Source organism: Pongo abelii, chromosome 9 (genome assembly GCF_028885655.2).
Source record: "Pongo abelii isolate AG06213 chromosome 9, NHGRI_mPonAbe1-v2.0_pri, whole genome shotgun sequence".
Taxonomy (NCBI): Eukaryota; Metazoa; Chordata; class Mammalia; order Primates; family Hominidae; genus Pongo; species Pongo abelii.
This window is the reverse complement of record NC_071994.2, coordinates 133,729,708-133,757,498: the sequence shown is the minus strand read 5'-3', so window position 1 is coordinate 133,757,498 and position 27,791 is coordinate 133,729,708. Positions and strand designations below refer to the sequence as shown.

At 51.8% G+C, this 27,791-nt stretch overlaps 1 protein-coding gene across 1 annotated transcript; it reads right to left on the bottom strand.

Annotated features, from left to right (window-relative positions):
* Positions 1-27,751, bottom strand: ADAMTS15 (ADAM metallopeptidase with thrombospondin type 1 motif 15). Its single transcript, XM_002833637.6, has 8 exons — positions 26,326-27,751; positions 14,806-14,938; positions 14,172-14,339; positions 13,646-13,929; positions 7,144-7,321; positions 5,542-5,723; positions 5,260-5,435; positions 1-3,603 (listed from the first exon to the last, which is right to left on the bottom strand). Exons 1-8 carry the CDS (start codon positions 27,280-27,282, stop codon positions 2,829-2,831), a joined length of 2,853 nt encoding a protein of 950 aa, XP_002833683.1. The 5' UTR covers positions 27,283-27,751; the 3' UTR covers positions 1-2,828.
* Positions 27,752-27,791: the final 40 nt, after the last annotated feature.

The following is a 27,791-nucleotide window of genomic DNA, read 5'->3' as shown; positions in this document are numbered from 1 at the left end:
CAGGTTTTAAATACTTACAGCTTTATTAGGAGAAGGCTGTGGTCACCTGAGCAGCCAGCTCCCCTGTATACACAGTATACACAGCCCAGCCAGCACCCAGGTCCTTCCATCCTTCTGCAGTACATGGAATGCAAAAGAACCAAACACAACGGCGGGGAGGGAGGGTCTACCAATGAGTGTCAGTGTCTAGTGCTTCTGGGAGCCAACTGCCAGGCTAGGGACACTCAAGTCCCTCAAACTGTCATCAGCTCCTGCCACACCCCACTCCAGAATGTCAAGGTTCATATGAGAGTGTTTGGGCCAGACTCCTCCAATCAGTGCACGCGATGGGCAGAGGAGGCTAGGGAATCCTGAGCCCAAAGCCGTATTGGTCCATCCCCCCCAAGAAGTTGTTGGAGCTTTCAGAATGTTCCTCTTCTTGTGTAGACATGAGATACCGCTGTAACTTTACTCCATCACCAGAAACCTGTGCCTTGAGTCTAGTCTCTGCTCAGCCCTCGAGAGCATGGTTGGATTAAGGAAACAGTCAAAGGCAAGCAAGACAAACTCCCTAGGTTGTCTTGGTCATGCGTCTTTTAAAAGGGGAAAGAAGAAAAAAGAAAAAACACCACAACAGATAAAAGCACTGAGGCCTTGCTTGTGTCAGGAGCCAGAGTGGTTGTCCTTCCTTGAAACGGTTTGTAAAGTGACTGATGGCAAAAGCTGCTCTCTACTGGAGGCCAGTCTCCTACAGATGGCACCTCTCTTCCCACCCACCCAATCCCCCTGCCATCCCGCACAGCCCCCATGCCACCCTCTCCTCCTCAAGGAGGGAATGCACCAAGCACAGGGCGCAGTGCTGTCGTCAGCTAGCAAGGATCTGCTTCTGCTTGGTACCCTGGTCCTTTTTGTCCCTGTAGCCCCACAGTGGTCACTGGCACAGAGGGGTTCCTCTTCACTTAGTTCTTCAGGGGTGACTGCAGCCCTGCCTCAGAGACTGGCACCCCCTCTGCCCCTGCATGAACTCTGTCCAAGGTTTCCAGCCCAGCGTTAGACCGGATGAGAACATCATCGCAGAGGCTTGGCTGGCTGGCTAGTTGGTTTGTGGATTCTGACTATTAGGGAAACCCACATAAAAGAACTGAACTCTTCTCTCCCAGAAAGACACATGCTTTGATCTTAGCTCAATAAAATTCTCCACTGAGGTCCTGGATTCATCACCTACACTCCAAAGCAGAATATCCCATGTACACAGTGGGGCATCTGAACCTTCAAGAAACACCCTGCTTAGCCAAAGAAGCTGTAACCCCAAAATATCTCCCCACTTGGAGCTAGAGAAGATGCCTGTTTCTATTTTCCTGACATGTCTATAAGATAGACAGGTCTCCAGCAGTTCATACTAGCGGCTGCCAGGCCCCCTGGGTCAGTCATTGATTCTTGGTGCCTCCTGAAACCTACTCCCAAGGAGTCAGAAGAGGCCCTATCTTCGACTTTGGAGCCCCAGCAGGGGGCTGGGCTGTGGGGAGCAGGAAGCCACGCACCACACCCTCATTTCTGTGGCTGGGCAGCTCAGTCTCCAAAGACTGAGTGTGGTGGAAGGACCAGGTCACCACTGTCCTAGGGGAGGGATACGGCTGGGTTCCCAGAGGGCATAATCTGAGGTAGCAAACAGTGGAGAAGCTAAGGCCTAGGATGCAACATGACGTGCCCAGGGCAGACAGCAGTAGCTGTTTGGAATGAAGACGAGTTTATAGGCACATAGGTATTCAGCACCTAGCCCTCCTAGGCACGCCCCACCCCCTCACAATGGGTACAGGACTGTGGCCACTGTCAGGGCTGTCTGAGGCAACACAGACCCTCTGATGTCAGCCTGCATATATGTGCCTCTCTGGAGAAGGAAGCCATCAGAACTGAAGCCTCCTCCTCCCTATCCCAGGGTGACATCCCCCAAAGCCAGGCCCAGAGCTCAGCACCAACCCCAGTCCAATGACAGCAGAACCCTCCAGAACTTTCCGAAAACTCCCTGCATCAGCCACAGACTCCATCGCCCCTAGCAAATGTCAACATCTTTCTGTAATGGCCGGCTCCATCTTGAAGAAGACAGCAGGCTCCCTACTGACTTTCCCCCTACCTGCAGGAGCCTCAGAGGACGCTTCCGTGGCAGCCCTACCACTAGTCCTACACCCTGCACATCAGAGGAAGGAGAGGCTGCTTCTTTAGGGGAGGGCCAAGAGTGCAGGATGAGAAACCTCAGGACTCCCTGTGCACGTCCACGTCTTCCAAGGTGGAGTGCCAGGCTCCAGGGGCCCTAACCTCACTCTCCCCGCGGCTTCTGCCCAGCCCCAGCCAGCTTTTATTGCTTAGTCCATGTCAGTTCAAAAAGGAAAGTGGGCTAAAAGCACCGTGAAAACCCTGCCTCGTTCAGACACGGCTTAGAGCCCATGGGGCCACCTGAGGGTGCCAAGCTGCTGGGACATGGCTCTTCCAGCAGCCTGTGGCCTCCGTTCCGGGGGCCGGGGTCCCTGAAGTTCTGCCTGGAAGGTGCCCATCCTCCAAGACCCTTGGAAACTGGGCCTCAGCACCTTCTGCCCTGCACCTCAAAGCCTCTCCCCGCAACCGGCCCGAGGAGCGGGGCCTGAGGTAGACTGTGCGGGAGTTCCTGGGCTTTCCTCTGCCCAGTCCAGGGAGGAGGAGGGAACCTCTCGCCCCAGCCCATGGTCCTTGTCCCTGGATGTGGGTGACATCGTGGCGTGAACCCCTGGCCACCATCCTCTGCCCGCTACTCCAGCTGGCAGAACGCTGGCACATCAGTGGGGTGGAGAGTGAGGGGGAGAAAGTGATGACCCCACTCAGCACGGCCTCAAGACGCAGAAGTCCAGCTCCTGGGGCTTGCGGCGCAGGTTGCACTGGTCCCGGGCCAGCAGCCGGCCTCCGTGGCCCACGCACTTGAGTGGGCGCCTCTTAAATCCCCGGCCGCAGCTCTTGGAGCAGGGTGACCAGGCGCTGAGCTCCCAGGTGGGGCAGGGCTCCCCGCAGGCTTGTGTCTCCAAGGGCCGATGGGCTGCATCACAGGCAGGGACCGTGCGCTGCCCCGGGGAGCCCCGGCAGTCCACCGCCCGCTTCTGCAAGCCGCTGCCGCAGCTCGCAGAGCACGGCCCCCAGCTGCCGGCCACCCAGCGTGCAGGGGGCCTGTCGTCCGGCTGCTCCACCTGGTTGGAGAGGCTAAGGACGCTGTTGTGCAAGACAGAGGGTCCCCGGGGGTCCTTGGGATGAGAGGACTTGTCCTCCCGAGGCTCTTTGGGCAGATAGAAGGAGTAGCGGACCCGGGGCGGTGTCATCTTCCCCACGGAGAGGACCTCCACGGTCAGAGGCTCCAGGATGGGCCGGGAGGCCTGCAGGCTCTCCACCGCTGTGCCCGTGCCGCTGTACCGCAGCAGGCTGCCCTTCACCACCAGGTCCCGCTCCACTGCCGACACCACGAAGTGCCCGTTGAGCAGGTACTTGCCTTGGCTGTTCTTCAGAGCCAGGTAGTTGTCATCCCCAATCAGCCCCTTGTAGCCGCGCTGGCGGATGTCGATGCTTGAGGCGCCTGCGGGGATGGCCACCACGAAATTGTAGCCATGCCTGGAGTGGGAAAGGGGGGTTGTGCATTAGACAGAAGCCTGGACCTAAGGACCTCACGCTCCAGGATCCGTTTTCCTCAGTAAACCTAGCTTTCGGTGAATTCTGGCATGGGAGTAAAAGCACAGGTTTTGGAGTCAGAGAGGTCCCTGCCCCTCGGCGACTGGTGCTGGAAAGTTGCTGAACTTCTCCAAGCCTCCACATCCTCACCTGTAAAGTGGAGCTCAGAATTCCACACACCTCACTGAATTGCAGGGAGGACTGAGTCCACCAAAGCACATAAAGCATGTAGCATGATGCCTAGCACATATCAAGGATGTGTAGACATCTGCCATGAGGACAAGGAGGAGGAGGAGGAGGACGAGGGGTGGGGTGGGGGAGTAAGTCCACCATCCCGGAGCCTGAGGCTCAGAGCTCAATGCAGTGAGAGGACACTGGCCCTGGAGGCAGGGACGCAGATCCAGCCTGGCTCACACGCCAACTCCTGGCAATTTTAAGCAAGCCAGTATCTCTGGGTTCTGGTGTCCTCATCTGCATAATGAGTAGGTTAAGCTAAATGATTTCTAAGGCTCCTTCCAGCTCCAACAGGCTGTGAAAGGAACATCTGCCATTTAACAAGTGAGGCAAGCCTGGGGTATGTACCTCCCACTCCCCACGTGGGCCTCCCCACCACAGGTCCCTGCAAAGCACAGCCTGGAATGCCATCCGTCCCTGGTGCCCGAGCTCCCAGAGACAGGGCTAGGCATCCTCCCTTTGCATCACCACCCAGGGGCTCAGGAGAGGGTGTCGTGTCCAGGGGCACAATCAAGGCTCCAGGACAGCCATCTAGGCCTTTCCATCACCAGCACCTGGGCTCCCAAATTTTCTGAGCCAACCACAGCCCCCACCCCCAACTGGGACCTCAGGTGCCCTGCCTGCCCCCTCTTCTTCCAGAACGTGGATCAGGGCTTTCCAAAGAGCATGTGTTTGACCTCAGGAAGCTCAAGCTGGAGGCCCAGATTCTGGAGTTGGGACTGGATGCCCAGGGATTGCCCCAGACGTGAAGACTCCTTCAGTCCCAGCTGCTCACTTGCTGTCTCTTGGCAGTTTATTGCCATTCTCACCTCAGTCCGATCCCCAAGGTCGGGGCCTCAAGCCCAGGGAGAAGCTGGCAGCTGTCACGTTCAGCCTCATCAACGTGAAGGTACGACGCTAACCATGTTATTTGGACTAACTCCCTTATTCCTCACAAGAGCACACATGAAATATATTAGTATTATACCCACTTTACAAGTGGGGACATCTAGAGACCTGGAGATTGAGTTCACTTGCCCAAGGTCATCCAGAAAATGGGTAACTGCAATCTGAATCCGGTCGGTCCTACTCTAGAACACTATACAGACCCTAACAACTCTGCCCACCTTCCTGAAGACCATCTCCTGTTAAGTGGGTCTTCCCCCAGCATTCGTCTTTGCTTGCTGAAAGGATGAATGAATGAATGAATGAATGAATGAGTGAGTGAAGGACTAGCAGCCCTAAAAGGGTACGGGTGGCCTCTGCAGCAAGGGTACTGGCTGGATCTGACATTTACCCCAATCTAACCCAAGCTTCCAATACCCTGGGAAACTCCACCTCCCTCCCTTTGCTCCCTGGCAGGACCTTCCAGGGCCCAGAACTCACATGGGCTTGGTGAAGAGTCCTGTCACCTTCTTGCAGCTCTTATTGTCTCCCCCACACACCCCACACTTGTCGAATCTCTTCTTGGAGCCCAGGTTCCCATCACAGCCAGCCTTGATGCACTTGCCTTGGACACAGACGGAGGTGGAGTCAGGAGAGCACAGCGTGCCGTCCACCACCTGCAGCACCCCAGAAGGGGAAAAACAAGGAAGAGCAGGGCAGCTCAGCTGATGCTCCCCCGAAGACTTGGTCCCTACTTTGTTCTCAGGCCCCAGGCTCACTCACCTTGGGTGCCAGCACATAGAAGTAGCCAGTGCCATTGGCTCGGCAGATGAGCTTGCACTTGTCCCGGGGAGACACACCTGAGTACTTGGGCACCCATGCCACGGCCAGAGTGAGCCGGTTGGTGCTGTGGTTGTAGCCATTGAAAGCCTCACACTGCTCCTCCCGGAAGCTCTTTCCAGAGGCTAGGGAGGGAGAAGCATAAGAAAGAAGTTGAGGGGAAGGGACAAGGCCAGCGCAAAGGACAAGCCTCTCTCCCAGCCTGCCGTGGCTCTCGTAGCCCTTCCCACCCTCATCACCGAAGCTGCAACCTCCCCCCATCTCAAAGCACTAAAGCAGGCTGGGCCCAAAGGACCCAGGGCGCAGATGAAAACACATCCTCTGAGCTATGCACCACCTTCTCCAGTAACCCAGCCTCAAACTCCCTCTAGGTTGCAAACTATTTTCAGAATAATGTAACTCAGTGCATAAAGTAAAGTATATAGATTAACGACAACACCAGTTACATTTGCTATACAACTATCGATATATTTTGAAACAAGTCTGTGATATATATGTTTTTTTGTTAATGCATTAAATATGATTCAGGGCCGGGCACAGTGGCTCATGCCTGTAATCCCAGCACTTCGGGAGGCCGAGGCGGGCAGATCACCAGAGGTCAGGGGTTCAAGACCAGCCTCACGAACATGGTGAAACCCCATCTGTACTAAAAATACAAAAGTTAGCCGGGCATGGTGGCAGGCACCTGTAATCCCAGCTGTTCGGGAGGCTGAGGAGGGAGAATAGCTTGAAACTGGGAAGTGGAGGTTGCAGTGAGCCGAGATCGCGCCACTGCACTCCAGCCTGGGCAACAGAGTGAGTGAGATGCTGCCTCAAAAAAAAAAAAAAAAAAAAAAAAAAATATATATATATATATATATATATGATTCAGTAATGAACCTGATAACTACTATAATTCTGAAGTAAGGATGAGCTTAAACAGCATTTTGAAAATTCTGCAACAACCAAAATGTCATGTGAAAATATCCATGGTTCCTATTGATGACAAAGTCACAGGTACTTCTACTACTATTGCAGTTTTGTTGTCTAACTGAAAGAAATACTAAATTTTAGATGGAAAGGTAGTTAAAAAAATACTAATTTCTCTCTGAAAGAAATACTAAATGTTAGATAGAAACATTAATAAAAATAGAGATGTAATTTTGTTTTCCCCATCAAGTTCTTGGGCTCTGGACTCCTGCTTACAAAGATGGGCTGGACAGGCCTCAGATAAGAGGACTTCTAGTGTATCATTCCCCTGATCCATTTAGTCTCCCAGGCTAAGCATCCAGAAAGAAACACCCTTGCCAAAGGTGAGTGGAAAGAGGAATGATCCCAAGAAGAATCTGCACCTCTCCACTTCCAGGCTTTGTCCTGAAGGTTGGAATCTTGACTGCAGTCCCTTTGTCACCAGCAGGAATCCATGATAGAAATATTAGACTACCTGAATTACCTGTATACCCAGTTACCTGGAGGCCATGCATTACATGGAATAGGGGTGGGGTGGGGGGGACCTCCAGCCTCACCTCCCCTGGGCCCAGGCCACCACTGCTCTCCCCACCTCACCTGAGCTGGGGCAGGGCTCCAGGTTGCAGGATCGGTATTTCACCCTCACTCCCTCGCAGTACTTGCCCCCGTTGGCAGGGGTGGGGTTGGTGCACTGCCTCCTGGCCAGCTGCACGCCCCCACCACATGTGCGTGAGCAGGGGCCATAGGGCTCCCATTTGGCCCAGGAACCATCCACCTGTGAGGAAGAGTCTATTATACTCCTTGGCGGATCCAGGTGCCACACCCAGCCCCTCAGCCCATAGAAAACTACACTGTACAGCCTCCAAGTTCTCATCCCACCTTCCTGGAATGAAATTAATGTTGTATCATGAAGGAAAAAACAATAAGCAAATGGCCAGTGTACACCAAGCCCACCCAACATTCCAACCAACTAATTAGCAAACAGCAACTGCTCCCAGGTGCAAAGAAGGCCATGCAAAAGAGAGGCCTCTTTGGGCGGTAGAGTGAAGCAGATGTGAGATGTGTTTTCCTTTTGTTTTTTGTTGTTGTTGTTGTTGAGGTGGAGTCTCCCTCTTTTGCCAAGGCTGGAGTGCAATGGCGCAATATTGGCTCACTGCAACCTCCGCCTCCCAGGTTCAAGTGATTCTCCAGCCTCAGCCTCCCGAGTAGCTGGGATTACAGGTGCCTGCCACCATGCCCGGCTAATTATTTTGTATTTTTAATAGAGACGAGGTTTCACCATGTTGGCCAGGCTGGTCTCAAACTCCCAAACTCGACTGATCCGCCCTTCTCAGCCTCCCAAAGTGCTGGGATTACAGGCGTGAGCTACCGCGCCCGGCCAGACGTGTTTCGATAGACTCTGCCCACACTACACCACCCTAGTGGGCTTGAGCAACGGCAAACCCTCCTTAGCTTTCCGGTGCTTCACTTGCAAAAATGGGTTTGATAATACTAATACTCGGGCCTGATGTCAGGTGGATAACAGAAGTGGCCTAACAGACATGAAAATTCCCAGCACCACGCTGGCCCCAGCAGAAGTTCAGAGAGTCCTCTTATCTCACAGCTTGCCGGGAACAAAAGGAAAAAACAGAAAAGATTCCCTTGATTTGTTGTCGGTGCATTCATAGGCAACCCTAAGGCAGGGCCACCCCCAGCCTTGCAGATAAAAAATGTCACCATAGACGTGAATGTTTTTATTTCTTAGTGTTCTATAATTCAGACAACGCCAGACCAAACTGATCTTAACCTCGATCAGGGGCTGTATTTGAGAAAGTTTCACCGTGAACCATTCTAAAGTTTCTTTTAAGAAGAGATAAAGATAAGACACTATTAAGCAATCCTAAAACTCGATTTAGCTTTGGAGTGAATTGTGCAGTGTTTTGGAGGGCTTTTTTTTTTTTAGATTTTTTTTTTTTTTTTAGTTTTTTTTAACAGGGTAAAAAGAGAATAAAATTTACAGTGTCCATGATGTTTTCCTTAGAATGACAGTGAAATGAGTTTGGATCCTCTGAACACACATCAGTTGAGCAATAGAGGAAGCAGCCCGGCTGCTGTACTCGCCTGGAATTAAAACTCCGCCACCGACCATCCCACACAGTGCCTAACTCACATGGAACTAAGCAGGAACTGGCTGCATGTAATGGAAACACTTTAACCTGTGTACATATCCAGCATATTTATTCAATCTACCCTTTTGTCAGATAGCTCTTGTTTCATTTTCTCAAAATCTGTTTGATCCTATAAAAAACAACCACCACCACCGTCTTTCCACCCTGCTTTGGCCTCAAACTACTCAAACTAGCGCCTCACCTCATTCCATCCTTTCACTCCCTGACAGCGTCACCCACGTTTGCTCTTTCCTCATACTCACTCCCCAGAGCCTCGCACTGTGCGTGTTGTCCCCATCATACCCCGGAAGCTGCCCCCTCAAAAGCCACAATGGCCACTGGAAGACTAAAGAGTGTGCCTAGGCCTCAAGATCTCCAATTCTTCTTCAGCACATAGCACTGTTCCTGCAGCTCCTGAGACAATGCTACTTGTTTTTATTTGGTATCATTGCTTCCTAATCGAACAAAAAACGTTCACTGTGCTCCTGCCCTGTGCCATTCACTCATTCCTTCACCAAACACTTGTGGAAGTACCTGCCCTCAGAGCAATTACTCCCTAGTGGGGAGACAGACAATAAAAATGAATCCGTGAACACAGAGTGTTGGGTGGGCTTCATAGCAGGTGGTAGGGAGGAGTTGGGAAGGGCTGCTCTGGATTATGGGGGCCCGTCTTGTGCCTGAAGGAAGTACAGGTGGCGTAAGCCAGGCAGACATCAGGGAAAGGGCATTCCAAGCAGAGGGAGCAAGTGCACAGGCCCTGAGGGGGGATGAGCCTGAAGTACGCCAGTGTCACCAGGGCCAACAAGGCAGCAAGAAATGGGAGCTGGGGCAAAGCCCCTAAAAGGTGCCGAGCAGAGAAGTGGCATAACCTAAGGTGCATTCCAAAAGAGCTGCCACGGGGGGAATCATCTGTAAGGAGTAAGATCAGAAGCAGGGAGACCAGTTAGAGGCAACTGTATTAATCCAGGGGACAGGGGGTGGTGGCTGGGACCAGGGTGAGAGCAGATGAAGTGGTGAGAAATGACCCTGGATCTGCCTTGAAGATAGTGTCCACAGGGACGTGGAGATACAGGGTGTGAAGCATGTGAGAGAAACAGGGTTTCAGCTTGAGCAACCAGAATGTGGAGTTGCCATCGCAGCTTCAGGGGAGATGACCAGGAGCTCAGTCTCACAGACACACGTATAAGATGCTAATCAGGTGTCCAATGGACACGTCCAGATTCCCTTAGAGATGCAAGTCTGCAGGTCAGGAGTGAGGCCTGGACTGAAGATGCAAATTTGGGAGTCTTCAAGCTCTAAATGGTATTTAAAGTCATGGTCTAGATGAATCAGCAAAGAGATTGAGTGTGGATGGTGAAGAGGGAAAGGACTGAGTGCCAAAGCACTCCAAACTTAAGAAAATGAGAGTACAGGCCAGGCGCGGTGGCTCACACCTGTAATCCCAACACTTGGGAGGCCGAGGTGGGCAGATCACCTGAGGTCAGGAGTTCGAGACCAGCCTGACCAACATGGTGAAACCCTGTCTCTACGAAAAATACAAAAATTAGCCAGGCATGGTGGTGGGCACCTGTAATCCCAGCTACTGGGGAGGCTGAGGCAGGAGAATTGCTTGAACCCGGGAGGTGGAGGTTGCAGTAAGCCAAGATCACGCCACTGTCCTCCAGCCTGGGTGACGAGAGCGAAACTCTGTCTCAAAAAAAAAAAAAAACATTAAAAAAAAAGAAAAAAAGAAAAGAAAATGAGAGTACAAGGAAGAAGCAGTAAAGGTAATGAGAAGGGGAGGGGCAGTGTGAGGAGGAGGACAACCAAGAAGCAGTGGAGACCCTGTTCCAGGGGCCAGAGCTCTAGGTTGCCAAAAATGCTGCTAGCCAGCTGGGTGATGGGAGGAAAGGTAACAGTCACTGACCTTCATAGTGTCAGGCCATTTGGTAGCCTTAATAAGAGTTGCTTTGGAGAAATGATGGCAGTCAAAGCCTATTTGGAATGCACAGCAGAGAAAAGTGGGAAGATGGAATTGGAGACAGCATACTTGTACAACTCCTTCCGGGAACTTGCTGTGAAGGGAGTCAGAGAAACAGACCGCAAAGGAAGTGGGATCATAAAAAGTTTCATTTCAGGTGGGAGAAATTACAACAGGTTTGTATTCTAAAAGGCATGATTCAGCTCAAGATTGGGAAATACTGGCACTGCAGGAGAGAGAGAATTGATCAGCGACGTCCTTAACAAGTGAGAGGGGATGGGGTTCCTGTGCAAAGCACACAGCGTGGTCTCAGATCAGAGCAGGGACAATCCAGCCACTGTAAAGGGGGACAGTGGACAACAGGTGCAGAAGCAGGTCGGGGGGTGGGTGGAAGTTCCCTTCTGATTACTTGATTTTTTTTCCCTCTTCAGGAAATGAGAAGAAAGGTCATCGGTGAAAGTTGAAAAGGAGGAAGAAAGAGTTGGTAATGGGAGGAGAGAGGTGATGGTGGGTGTGAACTAATGGTTCAGGAGGTTGGGAGAGTAGGCCAACTGGGGAAATGAAACATATGACTCCTGGACCGCATTATGGGCCCACCTAAATTTCCAGGTCATCAATTTATTTTACTTTTTTCTTTCTTTTTTTTTTTTTCCTTGAGATGGGATCTCACTGTGTCACCCGGGCTGTAGTGCAGTGGCGTGATCATGGCTCAATGCAACCTCTGCCTCCCGTGTCCAAGTGATCCTTCTGCCTCAGCCTCCCCTCCTGAGTAGCTGGAACTACAAGCATCTGCCACCACACCCCACTAATTTTTGTATTTTTCGTAGAGATGGGGTTTTGCCATGTTGCCCAGGCTGGTCTCAAACTCCAGGGCTCAAGGGATCCTCTCGCCTCAGCCTCCCAAAGTGCTGAGATTACAAGTGGGGGTCACTGTGCCCAGCTCAGATCATGAATTTAAACTGAGACCAGTGAGCACAATTGCATGTTTTTCTCCAACCATAGTCACCTGTGCAAGCACAATTGAAAGGTGAGTGAGTTGGATTCAACCCACGTGGTGGCTTATCCAAGTGAATTTGGTGCAGAGAGACAGGGGCAAGGGAGTCAAGAGTGTATGCGAGGGAGTGATTTCAAAAATGGACCATGGAATTTCAGCTCACCAAGGAGGACGTGAGGGCACAAGAAGGGTGAGGCATGATGGGAAGGTTGCTGTAGCAATAGATTGTAGGCCCAGATGGGATTGAGGAATTGTTGGAATCCAAAACCCAGAGGGAGTAATCTGGGAAGATAGGGCCTTGGTGGTCAGAATGGGATTCCTGAAACAGATCTGTGGGAGCTGCAGTGATTTGTAAGACATGCTTTATGATCTGACCTCGGCCAATGAGGGCAATGACTTCCATGAAGGTTTCCTGGAAAGTTTCAGTTAAAACAAGGTGGCCAAGCGATTGTTTAGAAAAGAGGTTGAGGAGGTAGATCTTGCCTGATCATAGACAGAATTCCAGAAAGTGTGGAAAGATGGTGCTTCTCAGACTGCATTTTCTCTATCCAATATTATCTCAACTTGTCTCTGCATCCTCCAGCCTCATCTTCTCAGGAGGAGGTACTGGCCATATATTGCCTGTCCTCAGGAACTTCTAGTGCCTGGCAATCAAGGTGGCTGCTGTCTGGCCCCAAATGACCTTTCTGAAGACGGTTCCCATAGAGCCCTCATCTACACAGCCCTGCAGCTCACTCCAACCTGCCCAGGACTGCCCGCCTCCCTGCCTTGCTCTGTTTCTGCCTACAGGGATCCTACTTATCCCTCAGGCTCTCTTCAAATCCAACCTCCTCCTCCAAGTTTTCTCAGTCCCCTCTCATCATCAATCTCTTGACCCTGGTTCTCCTGTGACACATTTCCATCCTTCTGTCCTTCCGCATAACATGTGCCTCTCTGTGTCTTGTATCACAGCTACATTTCGAGCTTCCCCACTTGACTGTGAGCTCTCTGAGGCATGGCCTGTGTTTTATTTCTTTTTCTGACCACGGCAGTATCTTACACAGTTCCCTGAACACAGTGTGTTGTTGCCTAGCAAACAGTTGAAGGTTTAATTAGGTATGTATCCCCAGAACACAGAAAAACATTTTAAATAATTCTGTGCCATACTCATCTCAGGGCAATTGATAATGTGCTTGGTGGATGCTTTTTTGTGACACTGCCTCTGTGCCCAGAGGCAAGTCCTCCCCAAGCTGAGAACAGGGGATGGGAAGGGACAGTCAGCTCCAGGATCCGGGAGGAGAACAGACCTCTTATTCCTGCCCAGAAAAGTACAAATCCCTCTCCTACCCCCAAAACAAGACCTGAAGAAGATAAAGTTATTATATTCAGAGAATATTTGGCATTCTGAATGTGTTCTTGTTTGGTTGCTATTCCTATTTATCAGGAGGGAAAACAAGTATTATTCAACTATGTTTCTGCTGAAGAAAAACAGCAATTGCAACAGAAATGGAAGCTTGGTTCAGAATGCAGCCAATTCCCGAAGCTTGCCCAGGGCTTTGCTTCATTGCAGCTCTGAGCCCTGTTCCTGCGCATGGTCCCCAGCTCCCTGGGTGTGGAACACACTGGGAAAGAGTGGATGAGAGAAGGAAGGGAGGAGCCAGCGAGTGAGCCACTCCTAACTCTAGGTGTTCAGCTTTGAGCCCAGAGCTCCTCCCCAGGTAGGACGAGGCCCGGAGCTCAGGGCTGAGACCCCACCTCCTGTTGAAGGCTTTTCCCCATGTGTCTGAGGCCTCACCAAGTCCTCTGATCTGCCATAGCTTTTCTCTCCAGTCTTAGAGTCAAGAAGGGGATAGGACTATATAGAGGGCAGTGAAGGCACAGCTCAGCAATGCAACAGTGATGGTCCCATGGCCAGTCTGTGATAGGCACCTTCCTGGTGAAGACCAAGGGCAGGGGAGGCCCCCGGGTCTCCGTCCCTCCTCCCAGCAGTCCCCGAGCGCAGCTCCAGCACTCACTCACCCTGTGCTTGTTGAGGTTGTGTCTCTCCACGCAGGCCCCTTTGAGGCAGAACTTGCCCTCGCCACAGCTGGTGCCATCGGCCCAGGGGAAGTGGCGGGTCTGGCACACCATCTGTCCCTTGGCCTTCCCGGTGCACCACAGCTTGGTGCAGTACTGCATGTAAGGACAGGGCTTGGAGCCCACGCCAAAAGCAAGCTCGCACTGCTGGCTCAGGGTGTAGCTGGCGCCCGGCAGATCCTCGGGCAGGGAGATGGGCTTGCTGGGTTGGTCCAGGAGGCAGTCACCTGCAGAGAGCCGAGGGTGTTCGTTAGGCTGAGCTGGGAAGATGAGGTTTGGCTAGCCCAGAATCTGAATGGTAAGGGGAGAATGAACCAAGGGCAACAGGAATGCACTCATGTCAGAGCCTGGCTCCGAGGGGGCACACACACCTAAGGTACAGAGGACGGAGAAGTGAGCACCTCCACCAGGGGCAGCAGCAAAGCCTCCTCCAAGGTGGCCTCATTGCCCTCCCGTCGTCCTGGCTTACCGTGCCCACTGTCCAGGAAGTCGGTGATGATGGCAGCACTGCAGGCTGACCAGGGATTGGCGCGGTCGATCTGGATGAGGGTCGGGGACATCATGTGGTTGGCTCGGAGCTTCCCAAACACCTCCTCACAGACTTTCACATTGTCATGGGGCATGTTGAACACATGGCCTGTGGGGTAAGGCAAGAGGACTGAGAGGGCAGGAGGAAGGACATGGGGGTTGGAGGGAGGTATGGGGCAGGGGAACTAGAAAGCCCATATCAGAGGTTTTCAGGCTGGTCATTGCCACCTATTGATAGACTGCTTTCAAATGTCCTCAAGATCATGTTCTTGTGTTTTCTGTCCCCTCCATCAGGCTGTGGGCTCCCTGACAACAGAGTGTACCTCCTTGTTGATGACATGGTGTCCCCACAGTGCCTAAGTGCTGAGACACTCTGCCAAGGGGCTCAAACCACGTCACTGGCCAGCAGGGCTTGGGCAATCGGAAAAAGTACAAAGCTGCTGCTAAGGCTCACTGTGCTCTAAGAACGGGTCCTAAGGCTTCAGAACACAAGGGGGCAAAGACACATGTCTCCCACCCTCCAGGGCGCCCCAGGCAAACCCAGAAGACCCCAGGAGGAGCTTATCCAGCCTTACCCAGCTCGTGGGCAGTGGTGAAGGCTGATGGAAGCCCATCGTCCTCAATGACAGAGCAGCTTCTCTTGGGGTCACACATGGTGCCAACATCAGCCATGCCCAGGGTGTCACAGGTGGTGGCTCCGCACAGGTCCTGCCGGGTGGGGGAGAAGCAGAAGCCAGCCCGAAGTTAGAGACAGTGACAGAAGGGACCTGAAGGGAAGAAAGGACATCCTATGGGACATTCCAGCTCATCTCATTCCAACCTCACCAGGCCCAGCACCTTCCAGCTGGGCTCTTCTTCCTGGGAGGTTGTGGGGCTGTTCACAGAATCAACCCAGGCTGACGGAGGAAACCCAAGAAGAGCTCTGTGGCTTCACCAAAACCCTGTGCAGGGAGGTCCTCTGGGAGGAAATTAGGAGGTACAAAATTAAACTACAAGGGCCACTACTTTATAGAGAGACGGCCCTCCAGACCAGAAAAACAGTGACTCCCATAGCCAAGCGAGGCTCGCCGAGGCAACAGGGAGGGAGCCAGTCCCATTCCCACCCAGAGGCAGCTTCGAGCAGCCTCAGTCTTTGCTGTGCTGCCTTTTGGCCAACTATGAATTAAGTTCATATTCTCAGCCAGAGGGCTGCCGGCCAAGGACCCACCCATGCCAGTGATTTGGCTGCCTTAGGCTGGGAGGAAGCATTCAGGCGGACCCAAGACCCCATCCAGACACAGTTTCACTGGCTACAGAAGCTCATGGGGACACAGGCTCAGTGGCTGCTAGGAAGAAAGATACATGAAATAGAGAGATGGCCACCTAAGCAGGAAGGTCCTTCGTTTTGTACTGAAGCTTAACTTGGCCGCAGAACCTAGGGCCTCCAGCAGCAAACCCTGACAGGAAGTATTCCCAGCAGACACAGAAAGGCAGGATAGGGCTTCTGGGGCGGATATCTCAAAGAACTTACTGAGCACCGTTGGCCAGAAACACATTCAGATACCTTAAAAGCCCAAGAGTTGAAAATAGGATAAGACACTTGTGTACATTCTGCTCCTCTTAAAAAGACGTGTGTTGGGCCAGGCACGGTGGCCCACACCTGTAATCCCAGCACTTTAGGAGGCCAAGGCAGGTAAATCACCTGAAGTCAGGAGTTCGAGACCAGCCTGGCCAACATGGCGAAACCCCATCTCTACTAAAAATACAAAAATTAGCTGAGCATGGTGGCGGGTGCCTGTAATACCAGCTACTAGGGAGGCTGAGGCAGGAGAATTGCTTGAACCTGGGAGGCAGAGGTTGCAGTGAGCCAAGATCACACCATTGCACTCCAGCCTGGGTGACAAGAGCAAAACTCCATCTCAAAAACAAAAAAGAAGAAGACGTGTGTTCAATCAGTGATGCTGGTTCTCTCATGACATTGCTGCCTTCAACGCATAAGGCATTCTGCATTTCACAGGAAGCTACTATGTGTGTCACCTCATTTAATCCTCACAATAGGCTTATGATGCAGACATATTATTGTATCTATGTGTCACAGGTGGGAACTAGGCTCATGCCCATAGTTCATCATGGCTATGATAAATTAAATGCTGACATTGTGCATGCACTTTGCACACACAGCCCTACTTAATCCTCACAACATCCCACTGAAATAATGACTATTACTGCCACCTTCCACAAGCAAAGAAGTGCGTGTCTGCGTGCCCGTGCGTGTATACGCGAGGCCGCATGTGCATCTGTGTACAGGCTGGCGAGGGGCCAAGGCGGGCAGCAGCACAGCGCAGGGAGCCAGGAGCCAGGGTGCATGGGAGGAAAAGCGGTCAGAGTACAGAAAATCAGCAAAATTTAATCCAAAGCACTCAGAGGTTTACCACCTGAGCAGTCAAACTTGGCTTCCCACGGTCAGCTGATAGTCACACCTCCTAATGAGTGAACAGTTATGCCGAGGGTGACCAGCCTGAACCCGGGTGCACCAGAGGCAGTGACGTGTGCCCTGCACACCCAGCCAGGTCTGCCGCCTGTGCTTGCTGGAAGCACTATTCCACTTCTAGGAGCCCCGTGAAGGGCTTCAGACGCCCTTCTCTTCCCATATTCTTTCTTCAAAGACTCACTCTCCCAGAAAGTTTTCCTTCTCAAGAGCTCTGAAACCTAGAAAACAACCACTGTCAAAACTTGGGAGGGGCCTGGGCGCAGTGGCTCATGCCTGTAATCCCAGCACTTTGGGAGGCCAAGGCAGGCAGATCACTTGAGTCCAGGAGCACAAGACCAGCCTGGGAAACATGGTGAGACCCCATCTCTACAAAATATAAACAAAATTAGCCAGGCATGATGTTGCACACCTGTAATCCCAGCTACTCAGGAGGCTGAGGTAGGAGGATCACTTGAGACTGGGAGGGTAAGTCTACAGTGACCCGTGATCACGCCACTGCATTCCAGCCTGGGTGACAAAGCAAGACTCTGTCTCAAAAAAAAAAAAGAAAAAGAACAGAAAAAAAAAACAAACTTGGGAAGGGACCTTCACCTGACCAGCAGTTTAGGGAATGTGACAGCTGAGGAACATGGATCAGCGTGTGAACTGTGGGGAAGGGAGCCAAGATGAGGAGGGCAGGGATGAAGGCTCTTGCAAGGGCATAGTGAAGGATGTAGGTGTAGGATGGGTGTAGTGTAGGACCCAGCAAGGCTGGGGCTCTGGACATTCTAGCCTAGCAGTTGCAGCCTGTGGGGGCAGGCACCTACCCTTGCCCCTGGGCTGCCCTGCACACTCACTGCTCCCTGTGTAAGAGGGAGAGGGCGCAGAAATAAGAATCAAGAAGTCTAGATTCTGGTCCTGGCCCCATCACTAAGTAGACGTGTGACTTTATCCAAGTCCTCTCTCTCTTCGGGGCCTTGGTTTCCTGCTCTGGGGATGGGCCAACTTTCAACTAGAGCCTGAATCAACCAGTGCTTTCAGCCTCTGCTCCTTCCCCAGTCCCAGAGCATGCAGCCCCTTCTGGCCCTGTAGGTTATAAAGGGAACTCACAGAATGACATATTTTTAGAACCCCAAGGAACATCTTGTCTACTGACCCAAGTCATGTAGTTGACAGCACTCGTTCTCAGAAAAATGGAAGTCACCCACGTGGAGATTCAGAGTCCTGTTCCCCGGCCCCGCTCTTCAGAAATGCCTAGACCAGGCAGGACGCAGTGGCTCGGGCCTGTAATCCTAGCACTTTGGGAGGCCAAGGCAGGAGGATGACTTGAGGCCAGGAGGTCAAGACCAGCCTGGGCAGCGTAACAAGACGCCATCTCTACAAAAATTTAAATTTAAAAAAGAAAGAAAGAAACTGCTAGACCAGATTGAATGCTCAGACTGGGATCTAGAGGGCGTCTGGAACTCAGCCACCCTGCAGCCGCCTCTGTGGCTGGGAAGTCCTGACAGCCAAAAGCCTCCTTCCTCCTAGGGAGGGTGGATTTTCTCTGGAGCAAAGACATGCAGCTGCAGGCCCTTCTTGGCCAGAAGCAACCTGTTCTTTCCATCAAGAAGTCCCGGTTTCCCTGGATCAAACAAGAGGAACAAGGAAAGAGCCGGCAAATTTCCTGAGGGTAAGAGTGGCTCTGGAAGCAGCCGTCTTGCAGTAACCAGCGTCTTCACTGTGGGAAGACACAGCTGTATGGGGTCAGAAGCTCTGCCTGTCCTCCTCTCCACCCCGGCAGGGACTCAGTGAAGAACCGCTGGGCCTCTGCACTTTGAACGCCTACGAGTGCTTATACAGGGACCCAGCAGTGCCTCATTTGTGGCATCAAAAATCTCCACCCTTCTGGAATGAACTCAGAGGCACTAAAACTGCCTTAACCTCTTCGGCTCAAGTGCTTTCCTCCAAAAAACAGAAGCTGTTCTGCCTTCTTCCTCCCAGAAGGTGTAGGTATTCCTAACCCAGCCCCTACCTGCCTCACGATTCCCAGCAATTGGCTGTTTTTCTTTGTAGCTGCAGCCACTTTTCCAGATGATCCCGGAATCATCTTGGCCAGGAACCTAATCCTCCTGGACTGTTATTTTCTAACTGTCCCTTCTTATAAAATAATTTAGGATTGGAGCCACAACTTAAATAAGTAAACAAGGATAACACCTGGCAGTGGCTTGTTTACCAGCGTCACTCCATACACACCTCCACCACGATTCCCACCAGCTGCCATCCCTGTGAACCTCCTTCCCACCTCCTCTCATTTCCCAGGCATGTGCCAAGATGCTCAATGTTTTCCAGCAATACAAAGACAGAGGGATGCACAAAAATCAAGCACATTAACTTTTTTTTTGGAGACTGAGTCTCACTCTATTGCCCAGGCTGGAATACAGTCGTGTGATCACAGCTCACTGCAACCTCCGCCTCCCGGGTTCAAGCATCTCGTGCCTCAGACTCCCGAGCAGCTGGGATTATAGGCATGGGCCACCACGCCTGGCTAATTTTTGCATTTTTAGCAGATACTGGGTTTCACCATGTTGGCCAGGCTGGTCTCGAACTCCTGGCCTCAAGTGATCCACCCGCCCCAGCCTCCCAAAGTGCTGGGATTACAGGCATGAGCCACTGAGCCTGGCCGCACATTAACATTTTTAATGTGGCAGAAGACATGTGCGTTCTCATGTAGCCGACTTTGCTTCCATTGAAGTTCTAGGCAGGAGAGCCAGAGCTCATCTTCATGGCTACATCACAGCATCCAGGTATTATACTCACAGGACTTCAGGGCTGTCCTCTCATGCTGCAGATGAGGAAACTGAGGCTCAGTGACTTGAGATTATGCACCCCAGTCCCCGTGGCTATTGAGCGAAGAATGAGGTCCCAAATCCAAAGCTATGTTCTTTGGTCTAAATCATGCAGCACTAGTTAGGAGACCATAATTACTGGTGAAAAGCACCCTGCGCGAGTATTACTACTGTGCCTTTAACTTGTTTCCCATCTGAATCTCTGCCACGCATCACTGTATTTCCTTGTCCAGCCCAAAATCCATGTCTGTTTGTAATCCCCAAGGATGGGAGGGCCTTGCTTTGCTAGAAGAAATAAAATCTAGCAATTCAGTGCCTTGGCAATGTGACGAAGAATGTTAGTTACTTCTACTGGCAGATTCTATTCCACTGGCATATAAATCCCTCCAGATGTACAAAATGGTATTACTGCAAGAGAGTGAGGTAACCAAAACAACAATCATTACCTCAATGAGCAAGAAGAGGGACCCCAAGCTTGCAAGAAGGCTAAATCTTCTATAAAAAAAAATCACCCCTTCAAGAGAGGGTGCCTATAAGTAGAGTGATAATAGCTAACAGTTACTGACTGGCTACTGTGTGCCAAACTGTCGCGAGAGCTTTATCTGCCTTCATTCATTTAATCCTCACAGCTTTAGGAAGAAGATGCCATTATCAGGCCCCATCACACAGAAGAGACCCAGAGAAGGTAAGTAACTAGCCCAGGGTCACACAGTAAGCCCAAGGTTAGACAGAGAGGAAGGGGACAGAGTGAGGATTGAAGTCCAGGCAGCACAGCGGCAGGGTTGAGCTCTCACCATGACTTCCTGCTGCCTCTGGTGCATATCACCCCAAGAATGGAAGGCCTCGCCCTATGGCTTAAACAAGTGCTGGTTGACACTGAGTGGGGAGAGGCCTGGGGAGAGGGAGAGGCAGGATTAAGTGCCGAGAGTGCTCTGAGTGCACTGTCTGCCCCGCCTCGCTGGTTGAACAAGCCCCTGGCTCCTTGCCCCACACCTGCATTGACACACTGACCCCGTCCCTGCCCTGCCATGCACCCTGTCTGCTGTCTCCAAGGTGGATTAAACACACACCTCTCTGGAGCCCCTCCTTTCTTCAGGGCAAAAACTTCATGGCAAAGAGCCAAGATGAAATGCCAGAAGAATCTAAGACTCCCTCTCCCAACCCTGCAGGCTGACCGCCTCAAAAGCTGGATGAATGATCCCCAGGAAGAGAGGTGAGCTACCTAAGCATCCAGAGCTACAGGCAGCCCTTGCACTTCTGTCTGCACCTTCCTTCCAAAATCACCTACTGAACAGCCGACTTGCAGGGATCCACAAAGGGGCTTACAAAGACTAAAGAGGTTCCGGCCTAAAAGGAGCTTACAGATCAGTGGGATTAGCAAATTCTGATGTCCATAGCTTCCATACAAAAACAGGACCAAATGTTAAGCATACTTGAAAGGACAATGGGACAGAATGCTTTAAATCAGGGCTATCCCAAACTTGAGTCTGGCAAGGGATCCATAGCTAATTATTCAACAAGAAGCATGTACTGAGTGACTACTAAGGTAGTGATGATAATAACTACCATAATTGGGGGCCTATTCTGGACCACTCAGTAACACTTATCTTTGCAACACCCCCGTAAGTGAGGTATCATGTCATCATCATTATCCTCATTCTAAGAGTGAGGAAAGTTAAGTGCACATAGCTGACTCACGCAATGTCCATTGCTAGAGAGTTCAAGCCCCCGGACTCATACTCAGCTCTGCCTGACTCCAAGCCTGTGTTCTTTCCATCATGCCACGTGATCGAGTCAAGGTGTCAAGGAAAGGTTGGGGGGGAAATTCCAGGGGTGGGAGGGGACGCAAACAACTACAGAGAAGTTCAAAGGCAGAAGGAGAGCAAGACCTAAAGAAAGAGAAAAACTCACTTGCCTTTCTGACTAGACCAGTGGTTAAAAATAAAAGAAAAAGATTCCCTCCAACCTTCCTGCCCCATCTGCTGACATTAATATCAGGCGAACTCATTTGATGTAACTAAAGAGAGAGAGCGCTCATCCTGCACGACAGGGAACCAACATATTCCACTCCTCCCTCTCTCTTCCCACTCCTTCCCTCCTCCCTCCCAGAAGGCATGGTGTTGCGTTTCCAGTTAGTGGCCAAGAATAATAAACTATTAGATACTCAATCTACCAATGACCTCTCTCCTAATATCTTCCAAGGCCTGACTTCAAGAAAGATCCTAATGAAATCATGATCCTTTTCTATTGTATAGGGAGATATGTGTAACATACGTATTATCACTTCATTATTAACTATTTTTATCTGAACACTAAATATCACTGCCCGATGACAAGTGCTTTATCACCAAAAGAACTGGCATCTGTTTCACATGAGGTTCTAGAATGCTGTTCTGCTCTGAGCAGTGTGGGGCATCCCCAATGAAACACAGTACTGCTCAAGGTCAAAACAAGAAGATAGCACCAAGCTCAGGGTTGTGAGAGGGGAAAAGTCAGAGTACAAATGAAGAGAATAAGGGGGAAGAGAAAGACTGTAAAGATCCTGCCTGGATGGTCCCAAGAGAGGAAGGTGAGAGCATGGAAGAAGAGTGAGAGGAGAAGAAACAGAGGTGGCGTCAAATGATATGAAGAGGCAACAGGAAAAAAACAAACAAACAAAATAGACCAGGCGCAGTGGCTCACGCCTGTAATCTCAGCACTTTGGGAGGCCAAGGCGAGCAAATCGCTTGAGCCCAGGAGTTTGAGACCAGCCTGGGCAACATAGCAACATAGCAACATAGCAAGACCTCATCTCCAAAAAAAGAAATTTTTTTAAATTAGTCAGCATTTTTTTAATTAGTCACATGCCTGTAGTCCCAGCTACTTGGGAGACTGAGGCGGGAAAGATAGTAGACAATATTATAACAAACTTTTTGTCAATGAATTCACAACTCAAATGACATGGAAAAATTTCTTGAAAAATATAAATGACCAAAGCTCACTCAAGAAAAATAACTTGAATATATATGTTTTAAAAATGAAATTTGTAGTTAAAAGTCTTCTCACAAAGAGTATTACAGAGCCCAGGCATGGTGGCTCACACCTGTAATCCCAAAACGTTAGGAGGCTGAGGCAGGAGGATCTCTTGAGGCCAGGAGTTCAAGATCAGCCTGGTTAACATAGTGAGACCCTGTCTCTACACAAATAAATTAGCTGGGCACGGTAGCGCAGGCCTGTAGTCCAGCTACTCAGGAGGCTGAGGTGGGAGGATCACTTGACCCCAGGAGTTAAAGGCTGCAGTGAGTTAATGGCACCACTGCACCCCAGCCTGGGTGACAGAACGAGACCCTGTCTCTAAAACATAAAGAAATAAATGAAGAAGCAGACAGAATAACCATAAAATACAAGTCCCAAAAAAAAAAAAAAAGAAAGAAAGAAATGAAGAAACAGACAGTAAAACCATAAACTACAAGTCCTAAAAAAAAAAAAAAAAAAAAAAAAAATCAGTCCAAAGGAGAAAAGGTCACAGATAGCAAAGCAGACAGTGGAATGGAGGACAGGGCATCTGACTACATAGAAAACAAGCTCCCCTCCCCAGTCCCCACTCCGCAGCCAGTGCCCGTCCTGCTCCCGTCCCTTGGAGCGCTTCCTTAGCTTCAGCATTCAGAAGAACCCCCCTCCTCCCCAACGGGGCTGGTCTGGCACTTAGCACATCCTGTTGAAATTAGCTGTTGTCTTATAAGCTCCCCATCACATGGTGAATTCCTGGGGACCTGAGGCCACATTTTGTTTGTTTGTTTGTTTTGAGACAGAGCCTCACTCTGTCACCAGGCTGGAGTGCAGTGGCATCATCTCGGCTCACTGCAACCTCCGCCTCCCGGGTTCAAGTGATTCTCCTGCCTCAGCCTCCTGAGTAGCTGGGACTACAGGCGTGCGCCACCATGCCCAGCTAATTTTTGTATATTTAGTAGAGACGGGGTTTCACCATGTTGGCCAGGATGGTCTTGATCTCTTGGCCTCATGATCCGCCTGTCTTGGCCTCCCACAGTGCTGGGATTACAGGCGTGAGCCACCGCGCCCGGCCGAGGCCACATTTTATTATAATTTGTAGCTCCACAGCCCAGGGTAGTACCTAGAAATAATAATAAATAGTGCTCAACAAGTGTTAAAAGAGTGTACGAATAAATGAATGAAAGCCATTCTACTACAAAGGGTTACCCAAACGGCAGCGTTATTGGACTTAAAGACAGAGAAGTCTCAGGGAATGAGGGAGGGCCTACAAAGTTTCAGCATTAAATACCTGGCTCCTGCCGTCCAATGCAAAAGAAGCCAAAGAAACTTTTCTCCTCACAGAAATAAATGAGAAACACTCTGGCTCTAGTTCTTCACAGATCCTGGTTCCAGTCCTGTGCTGACCTCACCCTGCTGTTATGAGCCTGGAGACCAATCACTTTGCAAAATCAGATGTGCACTTTTCTCCATGAACTTATTCTGAATCTGTAAGTAAACTCCTCAAATTGTCAAAATACTTGTTGTATAACCACTATATTCTCCCTTCCGGGCAGTTAAGGTTCCCGGAGACCACATCTGCCTAATCTTAGAAAGGGCAGCTACTCCCTCCTTTTCTCATCAAATACTGTACCTTCCCCCAGAGAGATCACGAGTGAGAAGATCCTGAGACTCTCAGAATGCAGTAGGCCCTGAAGTCTGAGCTGCCGAGGAGGGGGGGAAGAGGTGTTTACTCTGAAGCATAAAGTACATACCTTGATGGCGGCCCTGACAACACAGAAACCTCACTCTCTGGCTTTGCTCTCTAGGCACCTAAGGGGAAGGCAGCTTCTAAAAGTCACATCTTGCACATCACTGCTTCTGATCCAGTGGTCATGCATCTTGTACCCATTATGCATGGACAATACAGCCCCCGGGGGGTTGAGCACACAACACTGAGAAATAGAAGCTGTCATGCTGTTTGATTGCTTCTTCTTCAAAAGGCGGCCTCCTTCTGATGGCATGGTCCCTATTCCCAGCAGGAGTTCTCCTCCTAGGGCTGACTCCAGAAGCCAGCCTTCACCACCAGGCTGCAGAGGCTGAGGTCTTTTATTTTGGAGCCAGTGAGTGACCTTCACTGGGGCAGCCCAGGTAGCGAATGGGGCAACAGCTGCTTTGCCCATTAAGATATCCTGTTCTTGGCCTTTGCTTTTTTTCAAGCCCCAGCAATCTAACTGCCAAGCTGGTCTGTGTGCAGAGGTCAAAGCCACCTCCTTTGCAGCTTCCCCATGACTCAGGCAGTGCTTGCAGAGGCTGGGCAGTGGCAGCTCAACAGACCTCAGTTGGAAGAATGAGCACAAGGAAACAGACTCAGGCCAAAGACTCCCTAGAGAAACCAGGTGGTGGGAGGAGAAGAAGGCTGGGAAAGGAGGAAGTTCGACTCCAGGAAGGGACTAGCCGTGCCAAATGGGTTACTGTGGAAGACTCCAGCTCCAGCCTGTGTGCGCCAGTCCAACTTTGAGTGACCATTTGGAAACAGTGGAGAGTTAGAGCCCCAGAGGTAACCAAGGATTCCACACCATCCCCAGAATGCTGTGGTTATGATAATAACCAAAAAAAGAGCATGGCACAGATTCAAGTCACAGTCCCCCAAATCAGAAGAAGAGGCTCACTTGGATGGCTCTTCCTCCCAGCCTCCTGTATCTGAGAAATTTCAAGAATCCAAATACTCCTCAGTGCCCAATCACTCCAACACCTGTGAATCTAAATGTTTGCAGATTTATAGCTTCTCTGACATAGAATATCAGGTAAGGCCTTGAAAAAGGCAGGGCTGCTTCCTGGGCTGGGTCCATCTTTCTAATTCCAATACTCAATTTCCTTCTAGCTCTACGGCTGGAATCTCCAAATACTCTTGACTAAGCTCACACCACTTCCACCCCAGCAAGGGCAGAAGCTAGAGCCCTGAAGTCAAGTGTGGTCATAGGAATTCTGGTGACTTGGGAGCAGGAGCAAGCGTGCCCGCTCTGCTCTGTAGTATACATCTGGGCAAACGGGTCACCCTCTGACAGCAAGGATACAGGAAAATTGGAAGAGATTTTCCCAACTCAGCTCCAAGTAAAACTCCACTTGAAACTCCAAGTGAAACAGTCTCAGCTCCAAATAGGTGCCCTAACTACACCGCCTGCTCAGAATGGTCTAGAAGCCTCTTGGACCATGCCCAGCCGAGAAGGCTGTAGGAGAAGCAGCAGTGAAGGAGGGATGCTCGCAGTACTTGAGTCTGGCCTGTCACTGCAACCCACAAAATCTCTCAATGATTCCCTCCACCCCAATCCAGGCTTTCCAGGCCCAGTACAGAGAGGGGACAACATGTTACCAGAGAGAAATGTAGCAGGCGCTGACCTTGGATCACCTTCAGTTCTACAACCCTTGAAAAGAGACCTCAGGAGGTGTCCGAGAAGACAGCCGCCCATACAATAGGGGCGGTCCCGCCCTCTCCAACACCATCCTCATAGCGTCTCCTATCGGTCTTGGACACAAACTGCAGCTCCGGGGCGGCAACTTCCTGGGTTCCGGCCCCTCGGCGCCTGATCCAGGAGGCGCTGATTGGCTGCGCCAGGCCAACACCTTCGGAAAGCGCAGGCCCTCCTCCAATGGCCCAGATGCACGTGAGCCGCCGCTCCGCGGAGCCTAGGAGAGGGCTCCCCCTGGAAACTCCAGAGTTGGAGTCGGAAGAGGTCAACGAGGTTTAAACTCGGAAGCATTGCACGATACAAAGGGGATTTGGAGCGCTAGGGGAGGTGACCCTGAAGAACGGGACTATCTGGGTGCAAAGTGACGGCAGATCAACTCACCTGCCTGGTGAAGAGGATGGCAGTGTCCCAGTACTCGGGGTGCTTGTCACTCACTTTGTTCAGCTTTTTCTGCCAGGCACAGAAGTTGCGCAGCGTCAGGGCCGCGTTGCCGGTGACCTTGGGCCCGGAGTCACGATCTCTAAGAAGCAGCACCTTGACCACAACGATGTTGATGGGGTTGAGGATGCTGGGATGGCGGTAGAGTCGCGCCGCCGTTGCCAGCAGCGTCAGCAGATAATGTTCCAGGTCCGCGCCGTGGAACTTGACCATTGACTCGTCCGCGACCACCAGCGTCTCCACGTACCGCGGGATAGACACGAAACGCTTGGCGCGCCCAGACCTGCGCCGGCTACGACTCTCTCCGAAGCCCACCCGCCGCGGCTTGTAAGGGTCCAGGGCCCGCAGGATGGCGGGGTTCCAGCCCGAGGCCACCCCGCAGCGAGAGGTGGGGTCTCCAGAAGGCCCGCCCGGAACACCCCGGCGCTGGAGAAGGTGTGCGCCCTGGCTGTTGCGCTGCGCCGCCGGCGCGCTAGCATTGGGCAGCGGGCTAATGACATACTCTGCGCCTCGGTAGCCAAAGGCTCCGCGGAGCCCCCCGCACAGGCTCACAGCAGCGAACGAGTCCGGCTCGGCGTTCACGTCCCCGGAATAGAAGCAGCGTCGCAGGTCTGAAGAGCCCCCGGTGAGCCCCTGGAGGGGGACGCCCAGATGCTCAGTGGCGAAGGCGGGTGCCAAGAACTGAGCATCCGGCGTCAGGTGTAGGTAAAAGTCCTCCTGAAATGCTGTGATCTGAAAAATGAGTCCCTGATCCCCGGAGTCCTCGGGACCCCCCCAGTAGTAGCGGCGGCCGTTGATGTCCGGGTCCAGTCGGATGGGAACGACTACCTCCCGCTCTGGCTCAGAGCCTCCAGCGGTTCGCCCGGCGAAAGCCAGGGTTAGGATGCCCAGCAGAAGCATGGCGCCGGGCAGCGCACCGTCGCGCTCTGGGAAGGGGCTGGGCCGGGCTCTCCGGCCGCTGACGCGGTCTCTGTGCAGCCCGCACTCTGGAACCGCCGACGCTCCGGGACAGCCGGCAGTTCCCAGAAAGGAGAGCCAAGGGAGGGAGACTCCTCCCAGAGCAGCGAGCGTGCACCCGGCAGCCCGCGCTTCCTACCTGTGCCTTTCCAAGCAAAGCGCGCCCTGGGATCTTAAGTACAATCGCTGTCAAGTGCAAGGACGAAGATTTGCAGCCGAGAACTAGCGGAAGGTACCGGGCGGCTTCTCGCAACCGCAGCCACTCGCAGCGCAGCAAGCCAGGCGCTGGGCGAGCCTATTAAAGGCCCCCTCCTCTTTGGACTGCCCAGTCAGCGCCCCTCCCCTCACTCCCCTCCCAGCCTCCCAGAGCTCGCAGCCCGAGCCTCCAGGGGCCACCGGAGAACTCGGTCCCGCCTCCAGAGCGGAGAGCCACTTGGCGGGGAGGGAGTGGC

Bases quoted from the DNA above. Each gene is read 5' to 3' on its own strand.
- ADAMTS15 (XM_002833637.6), bottom strand. From the start codon at position 27,282: ATGCTTCTGCTGGGCATCCTAACCCTGGCTTTCGCCGGGCGAACCGCT. The intron at 14,340-14,805 runs GTAAGGCTGGAT...CTTACCCCACAG, and splicing joins CACCACTGCCCACGAGCTGG to GCCATGTGTTCAACATGCCC. The intron at 7,322-13,645 runs GTGAGTGAGTGC...TCTTCCTCACAG, and splicing joins ACAACCTCAACAAGCACAGG to GTGGATGGTTCCTGGGCCAA.